A 17,603-nucleotide genomic window follows, 5' to 3' on the forward strand; every position below is an offset into this window, starting at 1 on the left:
AGACTGTGGCCCCATGGTGACTGGCGGCCCTGTTTTGATGTGTCAGAGGATGCTGACTGTTCGGACAGTGAGGATAATTCCGTGTCTGCAGGAAAAAGCGCTATTTGGAGCACTTATCAGTGCTGTTCTTGATACCCTGAAAATACAGGATGCAGCAGGATCCTCTGCTGAGGTGGCGGTCCCTTTTGGGGCCCATAAGCCAGCCCGTACACCTAAGATGTTCCCGTATCTGACTTATTTTTATAAGTTCATATACAAGGAATGGGGAAGCCCACAACGGACCTTTTCGGTCCCAAAGAGAATGATGGCGTTACCCCTTTGAAGAGAGCCAACTTAATAAATGGTTGGCTCCCCCGATCATTGATGCCCCAGTATCCAGGTTAAATAAAGTAACCACGATTCTGGTAGAAGGGGCTCCTGCATTTAAGGACCCTACTGACAGGAGGGCCGAGGCAGTGGCCTGGTCCATGTTTACGGTAGTGGGGTCAGCGCTATGACCGGTACTGGCCACGGCATTAGTGTCGCAGACCCTTACTGAGTGGGCAAAACGATTGCACCATTAATTGGAGAAGCAACAGTGTCCTCCAGTCTGTAGCACTAGCAGACTAGTTGGTGCACAGCCTTAATTATGTCTGTAATGCAGCCCTGGATACACTTCCCCTGCTCTCCAGAGCATCAGTAGCAGCAGTGGTGCTGCGGCGCCTGATCTGGCTGAAATGCTGGTCTGCGGACCAGGCATCTAAAAAAGCTTGGACGGATTTGCCCTTCCTTGGTGAGCGACTATTTGGAGCTTCGCTGGATGACATTATTAAGAATGTCACAGGTGGGTAGAGCACGTTGCTCCCACAGTCCAAGAAGGATAAGGAGCCACGCTGCAGGCAAGAGCCCTCCTTTTCTGCTCAAAAGAGGCTTTTTCGTCCGCCCGGGACTTCAGGTAAGTGCTCCCAGTTTGACAGGGGGACTGCTGAGGGACAAAAGCGTCCCTGGTCTCGCAAGCCCAGCAAGCCTGCCAGCAAAAGTACTACCGCATGAAGGTTTGCCCCCGCCTGACACACGGGTGGGGGGTCGCCTTCGGGAGTTTGCAGCTCGGTGGGCCTCGCGGCTGTCTGACCAATGGGTCTGCAAACTGATTTCATCGGGCTACAAGATAGAGTTCCTCTCTTGGCCACCAAGCAGATTTTTTCCCTCCAGGTTATCTTTATTCCCGGCTCACCGGGAGGCCCTGTTTGGGGCTGTAAGGGACCTGCTCAGCCGCGGGGTGATAGTGCCTTTTCCAAAACTGGAAAGATTTCAGGGATTCTACTCCAATCTGTTTGTAGTTGAATGAAATAGAAAAAAGGATTTTTGCACTCACCGTAAAATCCTTTTCTCTGAAGTTCATTGACGGACACAGCACCCACCCCTCCTATTAGTTTACGTTATACTGCTTGTTGACGTACTGAGCTGCAGGAAGCAGGCTGAGGGGCTGTAGCCAGAGGGACCATCCCCTAGGTGGAACTGTACAGTTCTGTTTTTTTTCACATGTATTACATGTTCTGCCTAGTTCTCTCCTGAAGGTGGCGTAATAAGATTAATGGAACTAGGCGGCACAGTGGTGTAGTGGTTAGCACTCTCACCTAGCAGTAAGAAGGGTCGCTGGTTCAAATCCCAACCACGACACTACCTGCCTGGAGTTTGCATGTTCTCCCTGTGCCTGCGTGGGTTTCCTCCGGGTACTCCGGTTTCCTCCCACAATCCAAAGACATGCAGGTAGGTTAATTGGCTTCTGTCCAAAATTGGCCCTAGTATATGAATGGGGACCTTGGATTGTGGGCGCCTTGAGGGTAGGGACCAATGTGAGTGCGCAATGTACAGGGATGGGGTCTATTGTAGACACTCACTCAGGTTGAACTGGATGGACTGGTGTCTTTATTCAACCTTACTAACTATGAAACTATGGAACTGTGCCCGTCAATAAACTTTAGAGAAAAAGATTTTACGGTGAGTACAAAAATCCTATTTTTTCATGCATTCTGGTGTGTTGGTGGCCCATTTTAAAATTAAATTAATTAAGTAAAAGTTGCCTTACCGCAGCACTTGTTTCCATGTGAAATAATTATGTTAACGTGCATGCGGTATAGTGTGGCAAGTGTAAATTTGGCCTTATAGGGCCACACTGTGGGAAGGTGTTGACCCTGCCTTTTCTATATGAGAACTGCTGTGCAGAGCATTACAGGAAACTAATATAAGGACAGATGTAGGTACTATACCATTTTTTTATGTATCTGTCTAGATTTCAGCTTGGAGCCGAATAACAACAGGTATTAATTTATTACTTAACATAGAATTCTACTTCAAACCCTTCTTTTCTTAGTTCTGAAGTGCTGTTTTACACATCTAATAGAAAATCAGCCAGGGTCTTAAAAGGGGATCCAGGAAGTTCAGATTACAACAGAGTTTTGCTTGTCATGGCCATGTTCACGATGGAAGAGACATCCCTTATTGTCAGCAATGAAGACCTTTAGAGGGATCCAGTCGTGTCTCACTCCACCTAAAACTAAAAAAAAAGAATGTTGTAGGAAGAGTTCCACTTTAAAAAGACTATACTTGATACAAAAATGACTGTGAACCAACAGTTTCTATATCTTAAATTTTCTTCCTGTTTCTACTGTCTATTTTACACAGCAATCTATGTTTTTTCTTTACCCAGGTGCTGTCCCATAATCTATACACAGTACTATGCATACCTCATGATCCTGTGGCACTGGAAGATCATTTTCGTGATGATGATGACGGTCCGGTGTCCAGTCAGGGTTATATGCCATATTTGAATCAATACATACTGGACAAGGTAAATTCATTTTTAAATGTAATTTTCTGTAAGTCTTCTCAAGGAGTCCCTAGTGTCTGTAAACTGTTAAAAATGAGCATTAAGTAAATTGTTAAAGTGAAACTGTGCTTTGCCCATGCAGGACAAAGCAAGAGGGTGATAGTAATCTCCCCAGCAGCACATCGTTGCCTATTCTTTGCACCTCACCACTCTGTTTAATCACTGGGAGCAGACTGTCAGGAACCATGAATCAGACCGAGACAGAAAATGCAGTAAAATTCACACCTTTTAATATAATGGTAAAAATGGTACCAATCAGTAAACATAGTCAAAATATAGCCAGGGTACAGTAGCCAAAGTAGGTAGTCAGAACAAGCCGGTAAATCAGGAAGCCACAGAGCAGCATAGTCGGAGTCAGCAGACAGGATCAGGAACCAGAAGGGATGTCAGCCAGGCAAGTTTTCAACAGGAACACAGCAAAGAGTCTCCAGATATGTTTGACCAAGGTGAAGGTACTGAAGAAATGAACCAGGCAGTTTAAATAGCCAGAAGGGGTTGGCTGACGAGCAGGAAATGATCACCAGGTGAGGCACTGTGGAAAGATGAGTGCTGGCAATTAACCGACAGCTGAGCACTGAGAAGGGAGGGCTGAGGTCAGCCCTGACACAAGTGAAGCTACTCTGTAAACTACAATTCTTAGGTTAAACAGGGCTTTAGACTCTCCCCAAGTGTCAATGGTGGTGCTTAGTGATTTCCTGTGTGGATTGTAAAGTGCTATCATAGTATGTGATAAAGAAAAGTGGATATATGATATACATGTACAGGAATGTTTGCTGTAACTATCATTCTCTTTTAACAAACCATAATTTTCTTCCTTGTGGTCTTCTGACACATTTATTACTTTGTTTACCCTTAGGTGGTAGAAGGCACATTTGTAAAGGAAAGCTTTCATGAGTTATGTTGGACTCTAACAGCTAAAAAGAACTATCGTCCAGCTGAAAAAGTGATTTCCAATAGAGATGCGTTTTGCCTTTGGTGCCTTTTCAATTACTTGTCAGAAGATACATACCCTCTAATAATGGTCATTGATGAGGTGAGACATAATATATTCTAGCTATGTATGCACACTTTAGATGTGTGTGTGTGTGTGTGTGTGTGTGTGTGTGTGTGTGTGTGTGTGGTGTGTAATTATATATATATATATATATATATATATATATATATATATATATATATATATAAATTATACATACAGTACTGTGCAAATGTTTTAGACAGGTGTGCAGAAATATTGTAATGTAAGGATGCTTTATAAAATATATATTTAAATTGTTTATTTTTTATCAATTTACAAAATGCAAAGCGAGCAAACAGAAGGAAATTCTAAATAAAATCAATATTTGGCTTGAGTACCCTTTGGCTTCAAACCAGCATTAATTCTTACACTTGCATATGTTGTACACTTGCACAAAGTCAGGGATTTTGTAGGATCACCATGGCAAGACAGCACAGCGACAAGACACAAGGCACAAGACACATCAGCAAGCTCTGTCCCAGGAAAGGCTTCAAAGTATGTTGGGGTTTCCAGATGTGCTGTTCAAGCTGTTTTGAAGAAGCACAAAGAAATGGGCAATGTTGAGGACCGTAGACGCAGTGGTTAGCCAAGGATACTTAATGCAGCAGATGAAAGACACAATATGCTTTCCCTTAGACATCCAGGAAAACATAGGAACTGGGGTGCAGAAAAATGCCAGCAGGTACTCTGGACTGATGAGTCAAAATTTGAAATATTTGGCTGTAGGAGGCATTTTGTTTGCGGAAAGGCTGGAGAGCGGTACAATGATAAGTGTCTGCAGGCAACAGTGAAGTATGGTGGAGGTTCATTGCAAGTTTGGGGCTGCATTTCTGTAAATGGATTAGGAGATTTGGCCAGGATTAATGGCAGCCTCAATGCTGAGAAATCCAGGCAGATATTTATCCATCAGGCCATACCATTAGGGAGGTGTGTGATTGGCTCCAAATTTATTCTGCAGCAGGACAGCAACCCCAAACATACAGCCAATGTCTTTAAGAACTATCTTCAGTGTAAAGAAGAACACAGAGTCCTGGAAGTGATGGTTTGCCCGTCACAGAGCCCTGATCTCAACATTATCGAGTCTCTCTAGGATTACATGAAGAAACAAAAGGTTTTGAGGCAAGTCTATATCCACAGAAGATCTGTGGTGAGTTCTCCAAGATGTTTGAAACCTGACACATTCCTTCTAAAACTGTAGTTTACCTAGAAGAATTGATGCTGGTTTGAAGGCAACGGGTGGTCACACCAGATATTGATTGATTTGGTTTACTTGATAAAAATAAACTACTAATTATAATTCTCAAAACATTATTAATTTACTGCATTTTTTAACACCTGCCTAAAACATTTGCAAAGTAGTGTGTGTGTGTGTGTGACCCAAACCTGCAGGGAAACCCGAAACATTTTATCTTAGTATTTGCTGGAAGTGTGCTAACAGGTCTGTGTGGAGCCACAATATTATTTAGCTTTGTCAGTATGCATGTATTGCAAGATGATGACCCTCTGGAGGCAAAATATAATAACATAATATTATTTATGTTCATGAACCCACAAGGGCAGAAGGACACATAGAAGCGCCTTACAGCCCACCTCCCACCCCTGCTTGCTATTAATGAGGGATTCTAACCTCTTGCCGACTGCATAATGCATATATGAGGCGGCAGGAAAACAGAAACGTAACACTCAGCTGCCGCACATATGCTCCCACAGTGGCCTGAGGTTCCTTGTTGAGAGCCTGCTGGCTGCATGCCCCCAGCACACTGACCAAGCTGTCTCCAACAGTTCACGTGTTAAGCTTTTGAGCCAGTGGGACATGCTCCCGATCACATGACTGCTGTGAGAGCCAATCAGATTGATGATCAAAGGTTCACCAGGAGGTGGTGTGAAGGTTTTAACCACTTCCCACCCGGCCAATGTACATATACGGCCGGGTGGGAGCTCTCTACTTCTGATAGGACGTTCAGGAACGTTCTTCAGAAGGAGGGGGATCGCGCGCGTGTGACGGCGCATCTCGGATCGGCGGGAGGGCTCTGTGATTGGCCCTCCTGATCACATGACGGCCGTGTCCAATTACAGCCGTCATGTGATGTAAACAAACAGCCGGTTGCTAGGCAATCGGCTCCTCCTCTCCTCACACAGGAGTCATCGCTGAGGAGAGGAGAGCAGATCGCTGCAGCCGGCTGGTGATCAGTGAGTATGAGCTGTTTTTACAGCTTTTTACTAACTGATCACCAGTCTAGTGTAAACACACATGTCACCACAATACACATGTCACCACAACACACATGTCCCCAAATAATAAAAAGACATGTCCCTAAATAAAAAAACACATGTCCCCCACATATGTCCCACTAAAATCACATGTTCCATTGATTATCTGCACACATATGTACGTGATCACCTGCACACATCTGTACATGATCATTTGCGTACATATGTCCGTGATCACACAAACCAATTATTATACACTTAACGGAATTGTTTTACCAAAAACATGTAGCAGAATACATTTTGGCTTAAATTTATGACATAATTCGATTTTATTGGATTTCTTTTAAAATAGAAAAAAGAAAATATAGTTTTTTTCCAAATTTTGGCTTTTTTTGCGCTTATATCGCAAAAAATAAAAAACGGAGTCGTGAATAAATACCACCAAAATAAAGCTCTATTTGTGTGAACAAAATGATAAAAATTTCATTTGGGTACAGTGTAGCATGACCGCGCAATTGTCATTGAAAGTGTGAGAGAGATGAAAGCTGAAAATTGGGCTAGGAAGGAAGGGGGCGAAAGTGCCCTGTATTGTAGTGGTTAAGGAAACCTTTTGATATCACAAAAAACTGCTATATATTCAGTATAAAGCAAGGTATAAAAACATTATTTTTCTAATATTTCATTGGAAGAAAGAGGTAACTTTAGTGATATGTTTAGGGTGCTCAGAGATGAGCTTTAAATACACTCTAGTTGTTTTTGGTTTTAAGTTAAATATCAACAAATTAGAAAGAAGTGATATTCCATTGTACTGTATCTTCTTATCTTATCTGTCTAATCTGCATTAAATCTGTCAATTGGAGATGAACATTGCTTTATATTTTCAGATATGAATGTATACAAGGAAAATACAATATGTCAAAAGTTTGTTCTATGCCTTGCTTATATATCAGGTTTGTTCCTTTTAAGAAAAAAAAAAAAGGTGGCCACATTCTTATCAATTGTTAACCAGTGAACAAATATGTATAGTTCCTGTTCTTGTATCTCAGCTATAAAACTATAGCCATTGTATTTGCAACCAACTACCCTTTTTTTTGTCTTTTCAACTCATCTGCAAAAATGGTTTCTTGCAATTACCAGATAAAACAATGGTCACAACCAAGTTTAGATGTTACTAGAAAAAGTGTGCCAGTTTGTTAAATGGGCTAAATAAGGAAGGGTGTACTCGTGGAGTGCCAAGGGGTGTGTAGGTGCAGTGGGAGTGAAGTGGAGGCATGTAGAAAAGGTGTTGAGATCAAGGAGGGGGAGGATGGGGGAGAGTTTTGTGCAGTGGCGTCAAGTGCAGTCGTGCGTGTTGGTGCTGTGGCAGTGAGTGCAGATTGGAGCTGGCAGGTGGTGTGGTGGTGGTTGTAGGAGGAAGGAGGTGTCCCAGAAGCAGGAGTGGTAAGGGGGGATTTTAAAGCACAGTGGGGAGATCCTAAATCCATACACAGGATAGCCAGTGGCTGAGAGCTCTAAACGAAGGTGTTCTGGCTGTTCTCGTCAGAACACAATAGAACAAGAGGTGATGTAGCTGTACTAACATCGGCTTGTTAGTACAGTAGCAGTGTGTACTAGACATAAGAGTCCTTCCTTACATCAAGGTCCACCTTACATTATTGTCCTTATCAGTGCCCTTTATATTGGAACCTCCCTTACATCAGAGTTCACCCTTACATGACAGTTCCCATCAGAGTCCCATCTTACATCACAGGGCCAGATAAGGATAGGTACAAATATCCAAGTATGTCATATCACATCAAGCATAATACAGCACAGGTAGTTGTGCCACTGTTAATTCCAACCCGAAAAAACATGTTTATAGGTACACTGAGCACCACTACGTCATATAGCAGCTGATGTTCAGAAATACCTGTGGCGTCGCTATGGGGCTGTGGACCGCAACCAGGTGACACCAGTGAAGCGGTCACAGCGGGCTCTTTTCCCCAGGCTCAGAGTGATAGTACCTTAGTGCTTACTCAATAGATGATACAGAGCTGGGGGAATTGACTCATTTGCTCTGAGTAAGGGTGGTGCGAACCAATAGTAAAATCAATGATGGCCTCAACTTTATTAAGATGATAAAGATATGCATTGGTAAACTACCTGAGATTCATTTTTTTAAATTGCTTTTTAGTTGTAGTTCTTCGAAAATACCTTTTAAATAAAGTCTTCCTTCCCAGTAACAATTCAGAATTTTGCTGTCTTTTTAAAGGTGCAGTACCTTCTGCAGAAGCTGCTCACAGCAGCCCGATCAGAAATGGGGGAGATGGAGCTGGGGGAGATGTTGTCCTCCCTAGGACAGGGAATATCTGTCTGGCAATTCCTTGATCTTGTTATTTCACCAAAAATCCTGCGGGGTATCAGTGCGGAAACACTTAGTATGGCAATCCAAGATCTGTATGAAGAAATAATACAAGATGCACTGAAGCAGGTGAGATAATTTTTTTTTTAACACATTCATGTAGGCCTTTATGGTTCATGATTACTAAAAGCATACTGTAGTACATTTGACTTTTGTCAGATCTTTCTGCTAATACAACTGAAGATGTATAGTAGAAGCTTCCCTTTTTTGTTTCACAGGAATGTTATTGGTTGTGTAAGAAGTTTAAAATAGAGCAAAGCCAGACAGAAACATTAACATACACACTGTAAACTAAGAGTGTATATCTGTCAATAGGTGACAATAGGCAGATGTACAGTAAGAGTGCTGTGTTCACTTATTTGACATTCTTGCAGAATTAAAAAGTAAAACATTCAAAGGATTTTAGTAATTTCAATATCTGAGTCTGAAAACCCATAGTGTACTTGAGGTTGGATTGAAATGTTGGTGAAATATGAATTCCAAGTGTATGCACATAGATTTAGGCAAGATGTAAAGCAAGCCAGTGTTGGGTAATGTTATAAAGAATGCCACAAAATAGATAAGAAAGCAAAAGAGAAAGGAGAATAAAAAGAGAGAAAAGCAAAAAAAAAAGAAGGTGTGGGGAAGCGAATGCGGGAGGATAGATGAAGGGGGAGGGGGGGGGGCAAACCCTACTCTGCAGGAACATCACAGCCTCGACTAATGCTTTTATATGCCTAGAAATGAATCCTGAAGGTTACTTGGGAATTTGTAAGCTATCCACAGGGACCATCCTTTTTGGAATCTATGATGTCAGTCCTGAAGAAGATCAGTCATTTTTCATTAACCGTTGTGCCCCTTATTTGCTGAAGTTTAGTTCAGTTTTTTGTTTTGTTTCAATAGGGACATAACCTGTAATGAAGTGTGTCCCATGCCTGGCTGGTTTATGCATAGTATAGAAATCCTGTCGTTGCTACCAGGTCCTCCCGACAGGAGTGATCTTTGTTGCTGCTGGAAATAACATCAGCTTCTGTGAGCATACTGCTTTCCCACACATTCCACCCTCCTTCTTTATTCATGAAACATGCAGTATTCTTTCCCAATATGTGATTGGAGGAAACGAATCGTGTCATTCATCTGCCTGATTTGAGTGATTCGGAGTGTGGAAAGAATTATGGCTTGAACCTTGACGTTAGTATTTAAAAGAATGTGATGATAATTTATCCACAGTTGAGGATCCTAGGTTTAGGTAGCATCGCCACATTGGCCTGAACCTTCTCTGGACCCAGTCCGCATCCCCCTTTGATCTTATTAAAGACTGTCATGAGATGTGGAGAGAAAACATCAAGTAAATTGTTATAAATGGGGGTGGGGTGGTATTGGGTCTGGTAGGGTTCCTTGAAGACCATTAAAGATTTCTTGGCATGCTGGACCTCTTCTTTGGTTATAGCAGCATCCATGAAGTTCAAAAAGAGAAGGCAAGGAAATGCTTGAAAAAAAAAATCGACAGAAAAAACAGTGTCTGAATACAACCTGAAAAGATGGTGTTGGAACTCTTTTAAAATAATTAATTGGTTGCTGGATAAGGTCAAGTTTCATGTTTTAAAGTGTAATTCCAGGTTATACCTAACTAGCTTTAAAACTGTCACCTCCCCCTCCTAACACTACCCTGTGTAAAAAAGATGCATAGACGTACCTATTTTCAGGCTGCTCTGGTCCGGGTACGTGATCTGACTCCCCTGTGTCAGCCAGCATGGCCTGAGGGGAGAGGAGGAAGCTGCAATAATGAATGGGCCATCAAAGCCTATGGGGGATGTCACCGGACCAGGCTTTACTAGCCATTGTTGGAGGCCTCTCCCCTGTAGCTGCCTCTGGCTGATTGTGACTGGAGTGGAAAATAGGTAAGTATAAACATCTTTCCTATACAGGTTAGTTAGTCTGTTTCCTAAAGCATGGGTTAAAACACCTCTGAATTTGTTCTAGGTGTTCATGGAAGGAATCTTGAGGATTATTTTTAGCAAAGTCTCGTTTTTTTTAACTTAAAAGTAATAAACATATTATAATTACCTGCTCTGTGCAGTGGTTTTGCACAGAGCAGCCCTCATTCTCCTCTTCCCTCTTCTGTGCTCCTACGCCCTCCCTCCTGTTGAGTGCAACCAAAGCAAGCAGCTTACTATGGGGGCACTCAACATGGAAGGATATTTTTGCCAGCACACCATGGATCAACAAAATAGCGTCCAAACCGATTGTTTTTTTTAATGATCACATCACAAGAACAGTGCAACGTTTCGTAGTCACGCAGGACCCCTTCATCAGGCATGTGACATAAAATGCCTGACGAGGGGGTCCTGCGTGACTCCGAAACATTGCACTGTTTTTGTGATGTGATCATGCAATAAACAATCTGTTTGGATGCTACTTTATTGATCCATGGTGTGCTGGCAAATATCTACTTTGTGACTTTCTGAACCAGTCTCCAGCTGGTTGTTACTGTAGCACCCAAACTTGAGAGCTTATCCAGTAATGTATGCAATAGGAATATGGAGTATCATTCAGACATGGAGCCGTCCCCTTATTCTCCTCATTGGCTGACTAACTTTGATTGACAGAAGCAGGAGCCAATGGCCTACAATCCTACAACATCACTGGATGTAGATGAGGCTCAGGTAAGTATTATGGGGGCTGAGGGAGGGCTGCTGCACACAGAAGGCTTTTTATCTTAATGCATCTATGATATAACCCCCTTTGAATTTATGTTTATCTCTCACTACCTTTTTTCAGTCTTTAATTTCCATTTCCTATTTTTCCCTTTTTTTTGTTTTAATATGACCAATCACTTGACTCAAATATACACAAACAATTAGACCCCTTTAACACTGAGGCACTCAAAAACTGCCCATAAAACGTTGGGCGCTTTAGCACCTTTTTTGTGGCACTTTTGTGGCGCTAGCAGTGTGCTTCTTTTAAGGTCACTTGGCAACGTGACCTTAAAAAAAAAACCACATTAATTTCAATGGACAGAGGCATTTCTGAGGCCCTTTTTAAAACGCTCCAAACATGCCCCAAAGATGCTTTTGGCCTGGCCAGTGCACCACTCCAGTGTGAAAGCTTCCATTGAAATAAATGGGAAGAAGTTCAGGTGCTATTTTTAGCCTCAGTGTGAAAGGGGTCTAAGCCCACGTACACACGGTCGGAGATTTTGCCAACCAAATCCGTCGGATTTTGCCCGTCGGATTTAGTCCGACTGATTGTGTCCGAAACTGTTGCATACACACCGTCGGGCCAAGTTGGCGAAAAATCCGATCTTTCAGAACGTGATGACGTAATTTCGTTACGATGGGACTAGATTCAGGCTAGTAGCCAATATCTTTGATGTAGGAATTTGATCTGAGCATGCGTGGCACTTGGTCCGATGAAAATGCTCTACACATGATCGGATTAGGTCCATCCGGCCCAGTTGGTCGGGAAATATTTCCAACATGTTGGAAAATTGGGTCGGACGGAGATTCGGACGGAATCAGTCCGATGCATACCACACACAGTCGGATTATCTGACGACACGGTCCGATAAGACTCATTCCAACAGATTCTCTGACCGTGTGTACAAGGGCTTAGTCTTGAGTAAATCTGTTGTTTTATTGTTAAGCTATATAGTCAGATATTTGACACCAGAAAGCTCCCTCTTGCCACTAGGTTGTCTAGCTCCTGTGCATGCAAATTCCTCCATTTTAGTGGGTGCAGTGTTAAGCCCCACTGCCTGCAGGCTGTCAAAGTTTATGAAAGGCATAAAATGCACTACAGTTGGACAGGGTTGAAGGCTGTGCACACCAATACACCAGGATTGCACGCACAGGGGCTAGACACCCTGGCAATCAAGGGGCCTACAATATACAAAACATTGCCACATACTGTAGCATGAAAAAAGTCTGCACTCATGTTGCATCCTCTGTTGCATCCAGTAATCATGTTTGCATAGATTGAAGGCCTTCAGTCTGACATGAGTGGGGTATATTTAATGAAATAATTTGATCTGGATCACCTGGTCATAGTATTGGACATGGACATGGTATTCAGAAAATACTGAGGTCACATATGTGTCTTCAAATTTCTCCCAATCTTCTGATTGCATCTGGGGCACCAATGTGGTCCCTTAGCCTTTTGATATCTAGCCACCTTGATTTCTAGGAAAGTGGAGTAATATGCAGAGACCAGTTTGCATTGTCCTTTCCAGGAGCACTTTTTCCAGTATCCAAAGTGGATATATTAAAGTCAGCGAGACCTATTTGAGCTTTAACAGCCTGGCAAAAATGTGTGTAAGTAAAGTGGAGTATGAGTAAAATGCTCAGCCACAGTCCAAATTTCGAGCCCTAGGTGGCCCTGTGGAAATGAGCCAGGTGGAAAATTATCAGATGCAGTCATTGTGCATGTGCTTCAGTAGCAAGAAGGAGAAATTCTGTTCAGCATGGATGGAGGAATCTATTATTTTCTCTCTTGAGAAATCTTTGAGTGTATGGCCAGCACTTGAGGTCACACAGTGTCCAAGGGTTTTACTTTGTCCTTCATGAAAGAGGTTATTCAGATATTTGATATTGTCTCTCCAGAAGGTTATATTCATTAAGTGTAAAAAGTGGGACTGTAGAGGATTGCCCCATATAGACCATTTGGGGAATGAAAAGCTAAACCCCAGGAATGAGACTAAATGTACCCTTATAGTGGAGCCCCTGCACTTCAGGATAGGCTGGTCTGCATGGATAGGATGTATTACTTACCCTATGACTCATGCCCTGTACACACCGTCTGACTTTCCGACAACAAAATCCATCATCTTTCCTATACAGGTTAGTTAGTCTGTTTCCTAAAGCATGGGTTAAAACACCTCTGAATTTGTTCTAGGTGTTCATGGAAGGAATCTTGAGGATTATTTTTAGCAAAGTCTCGTTTTTTTTAACTTAAAAGTAATAAACATATTATAATTACCTGCTCTGTGCAGTGGTTTTGCACAGAGCAGCCCTCATTCTCCTCTTCCCTCTTCTGTGCTCCTACGCCCTCCCTCCTGTTGAGTGCAACCAAAGCAAGCAGCTTACTATGGGGGCACTCAACATGGAAGGATATTTTTGCCAGCACACCATGGATCAACAAAATAGCGTCCAAACCGATTGTTTTTTTTAATGATCACATCACAAGAACAGTGCAACGTTTCGTAGTCACGCAGGACCCCTTCATCAGGCATGTGACATAAAATGCCTGACGAGGGGGTCCTGCGTGACTCCGAAACATTGCACTGTTTTTGTGATGTGATCATGCAATAAACAATCTGTTTGGATGCTACTTTATTGATCCATGGTGTGCTGGCAAATATCTACTTTGTGACTTTCTGAACCAGTCTCCAGCTGGTTGTTACTGTAGCACCCAAACTTGAGAGCTTATCCAGTAATGTATGCAATAGGAATATGGAGTATCATTCAGACATGGAGCCGTCCCCTTATTCTCCTCATTGGCTGACTAACTTTGATTGACAGAAGCAGGAGCCAATGGCCTACAATCCTACAACATCACTGGATGTAGATGAGGCTCAGGTAAGTATTATGGGGGCTGAGGGAGGGCTGCTGCACACAGAAGGCTTTTTATCTTAATGCATCTATGATATAACCCCCTTTGAATTTATGTTTATCTCTCACTACCTTTTTTCAGTCTTTAATTTCCATTTCCTATTTTTCCCTTTTTTTTGTTTTAATATGACCAATCACTTGACTCAAATATACACAAACAATTAGACCCCTTTAACACTGAGGCACTCAAAAACTGCCCATAAAACGTTGGGCGCTTTAGCACCTTTTTTGTGGCACTTTTGTGGCGCTAGCAGTGTGCTTCTTTTAAGGTCACTTGGCAACGTGACCTTAAAAAAAAAACCACATTAATTTCAATGGACAGAGGCATTTCTGAGGCCCTTTTTAAAACGCTCCAAACATGCCCCAAAGATGCTTTTGGCCTGGCCAGTGCACCACTCCAGTGTGAAAGCTTCCATTGAAATAAATGGGAAGAAGTTCAGGTGCTATTTTTAGCCTCAGTGTGAAAGGGGTCTAAGCCCACGTACACACGGTCGGAGATTTTGCCAACCAAATCCGTCGGATTTTGCCCGTCGGATTTAGTCCGACTGATTGTGTCCGAAACTGTTGCATACACACCGTCGGGCCAAGTTGGCGAAAAATCCGATCTTTCAGAACGTGATGACGTAATTTCGTTACGATGGGACTAGATTCAGGCTAGTAGCCAATATCTTTGATGTAGGAATTTGATCTGAGCATGCGTGGCACTTGGTCCGATGAAAATGCTCTACACATGATCGGATTAGGTCCATCCGGCCCAGTTGGTCGGGAAATATTTCCAACATGTTGGAAAATTGGGTCGGACGGAGATTCGGACGGAATCAGTCCGATGCATACCACACACAGTCGGATTATCTGACGACACGGTCCGATAAGACTCATTCCAACAGATTCTCTGACCGTGTGTACAAGGGCTTAGTCTTGAGTAAATCTGTTGTTTTATTGTTAAGCTATATAGTCAGATATTTGACACCAGAAAGCTCCCTCTTGCCACTAGGTTGTCTAGCTCCTGTGCATGCAAATTCCTCCATTTTAGTGGGTGCAGTGTTAAGCCCCACTGCCTGCAGGCTGTCAAAGTTTATGAAAGGCATAAAATGCACTACAGTTGGACAGGGTTGAAGGCTGTGCACACCAATACACCAGGATTGCACGCACAGGGGCTAGACACCCTGGCAATCAAGGGGCCTACAATATACAAAACATTGCCACATACTGTAGCATGAAAAAAGTCTGCACTCATGTTGCATCCTCTGTTGCATCCAGTAATCATGTTTGCATAGATTGAAGGCCTTCAGTCTGACATGAGTGGGGTATATTTAATGAAATAATTTGATCTGGATCACCTGGTCATAGTATTGGACATGGACATGGTATTCAGAAAATACTGAGGTCACATATGTGTCTTCAAATTTCTCCCAATCTTCTGATTGCATCTGGGGCACCAATGTGGTCCCTTAGCCTTTTGATATCTAGCCACCTTGATTTCTAGGAAAGTGGAGTAATATGCAGAGACCAGTTTGCATTGTCCTTTCCAGGAGCACTTTTTCCAGTATCCAAAGTGGATATATTAAAGTCAGCGAGACCTATTTGAGCTTTAACAGCCTGGCAAAAATGTGTGTAAGTAAAGTGGAGTATGAGTAAAATGCTCAGCCACAGTCCAAATTTCGAGCCCTAGGTGGCCCTGTGGAAATGAGCCAGGTGGAAAATTATCAGATGCAGTCATTGTGCATGTGCTTCAGTAGCAAGAAGGAGAAATTCTGTTCAGCATGGATGGAGGAATCTATTATTTTCTCTCTTGAGAAATCTTTGAGTGTATGGCCAGCACTTGAGGTCACACAGTGTCCAAGGGTTTTACTTTGTCCTTCATGAAAGAGGTTATTCAGATATTTGATATTGTCTCTCCAGAAGGTTATATTCATTAAGTGTAAAAAGTGGGACTGTAGAGGATTGCCCCATATAGACCATTTGGGGAATGAAAAGCTAAACCCCAGGAATGAGACTAAATGTACCCTTATAGTGGAGCCCCTGCACTTCAGGATAGGCTGGTCTGCATGGATAGGATGTATTACTTACCCTATGACTCATGCCCTGTACACACCGTCTGACTTTCCGACAACAAAATCCATCAGATTTTTTCAGACGGATTTTGGCCCAAACTTGTCTTGCATACCCACAGTCGCACAAAGTTGTCGGAAAATCTGATCGTTTGAAAGCAGTGACGTAGAGCATGTATGACTGGACTATGAACAGGCCAGTAGCCAATAGCTTTCTTCTCGTAATTTATTCTGAGCATGCGTGTCTGTCGGAATTGTCTACACACTATCAGAATTTAAACGATTGGATTTTGTTGTCGGAAAATTTTAGATCCAGCTCTCAAACTTTTTGTGTCGGAAATTCCGACGGAAAAAGTCTAATGGCGCCCACACATAATCGGATTTTCCGACAACACGATCTGATCGCACATTTTCCATATGAAAGTCCAACCGTGTGTACAGGGCATCACACTGCAAGGGTATATTTTGCCTCAATACTGGGAACTCATTTTTAAGGAGACATCCTTTCTGTATACCATTTTATATAAAACATATATAGAAATCACGTATAAAAAAAAAAATCAACAAATCTAGTATTCATACACCCTATGTATACAGGTTCTGACACCACATAGCATAATGACAAGATACACAACCACATCCAGGAGCCAATGAACCAAAAAGTTCCTTGATTTCACTCTCCAAGTAAGAGTGTGGGTATTCAAAAAGCTGTGGGCGTAAGAAGTTCATTCAGTAGCTCAGTAGCTCAACATGTTGCACGTGAGTACGCTTCTTCAGGAGCATTGAGTTCATAATTTGCTCAGCAGCAGAAGTAATGACGTGCTAAAGTGCCGGTAGGCAAATAGATACACTTTTAATATGTGTCCAAGGGCAGGGAGGGCGCCGACACAGGGCTGAATACCAAATGGGTATTATCAGAAAGATACCAGTATGTATATATTCACACAGTGTATTATAGAGGAAACAGGACCAGAGATTTCCCCGAGACTGGCACCTTTAAAAGTTTTTTCAGCCTCAGTGTTCGGAGTCAACGTATCTCCCAGTGTGCCGTTTAGCAGCAGTTGCTAAACGGCACACTGGGAGTTACATTGACACTGAACACTGAGGCTGAAAAAACTTTTAAAGGTGCCAGTCTCGGTGAAGCCTCTGTTTCTGTTTCCTCTATAATACACAGTCGGCCTGTGTGAATATATACATACTGGTATCTTTCTGATAATACCAATTTGGTATTCAGCCCTATGTCGGCGTCCTCCCTGCCCTTGGACACATATTAAAAGTGTATCTATTTGCCTACCGGCACTTTAGCACGTCATTACTTCTGCTGAACAATTTATGAACTCAATGCTCCAGAAGAAGCGTACTCACGCGCAACATGTTGAGCTATTGAATGAACTTCTTACGCCCGGATTCACACTCTGACCCACAGCTTTTTGAATACCCACACTCTTACTTGGAGAGTGACATCAAG

At 42.6% G+C, this 17,603-nt stretch overlaps 1 protein-coding gene across 1 annotated transcript in view; it reads left to right on the forward strand.

The window, feature by feature from the left end:
* Positions 1-17,603, forward strand: part of DEF6 (DEF6 guanine nucleotide exchange factor) — a 135,091-nt gene that overhangs the window by 57,346 nt on the left and 60,142 nt on the right. The window contains exons 2-4 of the mRNA XM_077481429.1: positions 2,690-2,830; positions 3,726-3,902; positions 8,347-8,565. Coding sequence (XP_077337555.1) covers positions 2,690-2,830; positions 3,726-3,902; positions 8,347-8,565 — 537 coding nt within the window. The remainder of the gene's footprint in view (positions 1-2,689; positions 2,831-3,725; positions 3,903-8,346; positions 8,566-17,603) is intronic.

This window comes from Lithobates pipiens, unplaced genomic scaffold, assembly GCF_037356315.1.
Source record: "Lithobates pipiens isolate NorthernLeopardFrog02 unplaced genomic scaffold, aLitPip1_a1.2 Scaffold_16, whole genome shotgun sequence".
In the NCBI taxonomy this organism is placed as follows: Eukaryota; Metazoa; Chordata; class Amphibia; order Anura; family Ranidae; genus Lithobates; species Lithobates pipiens.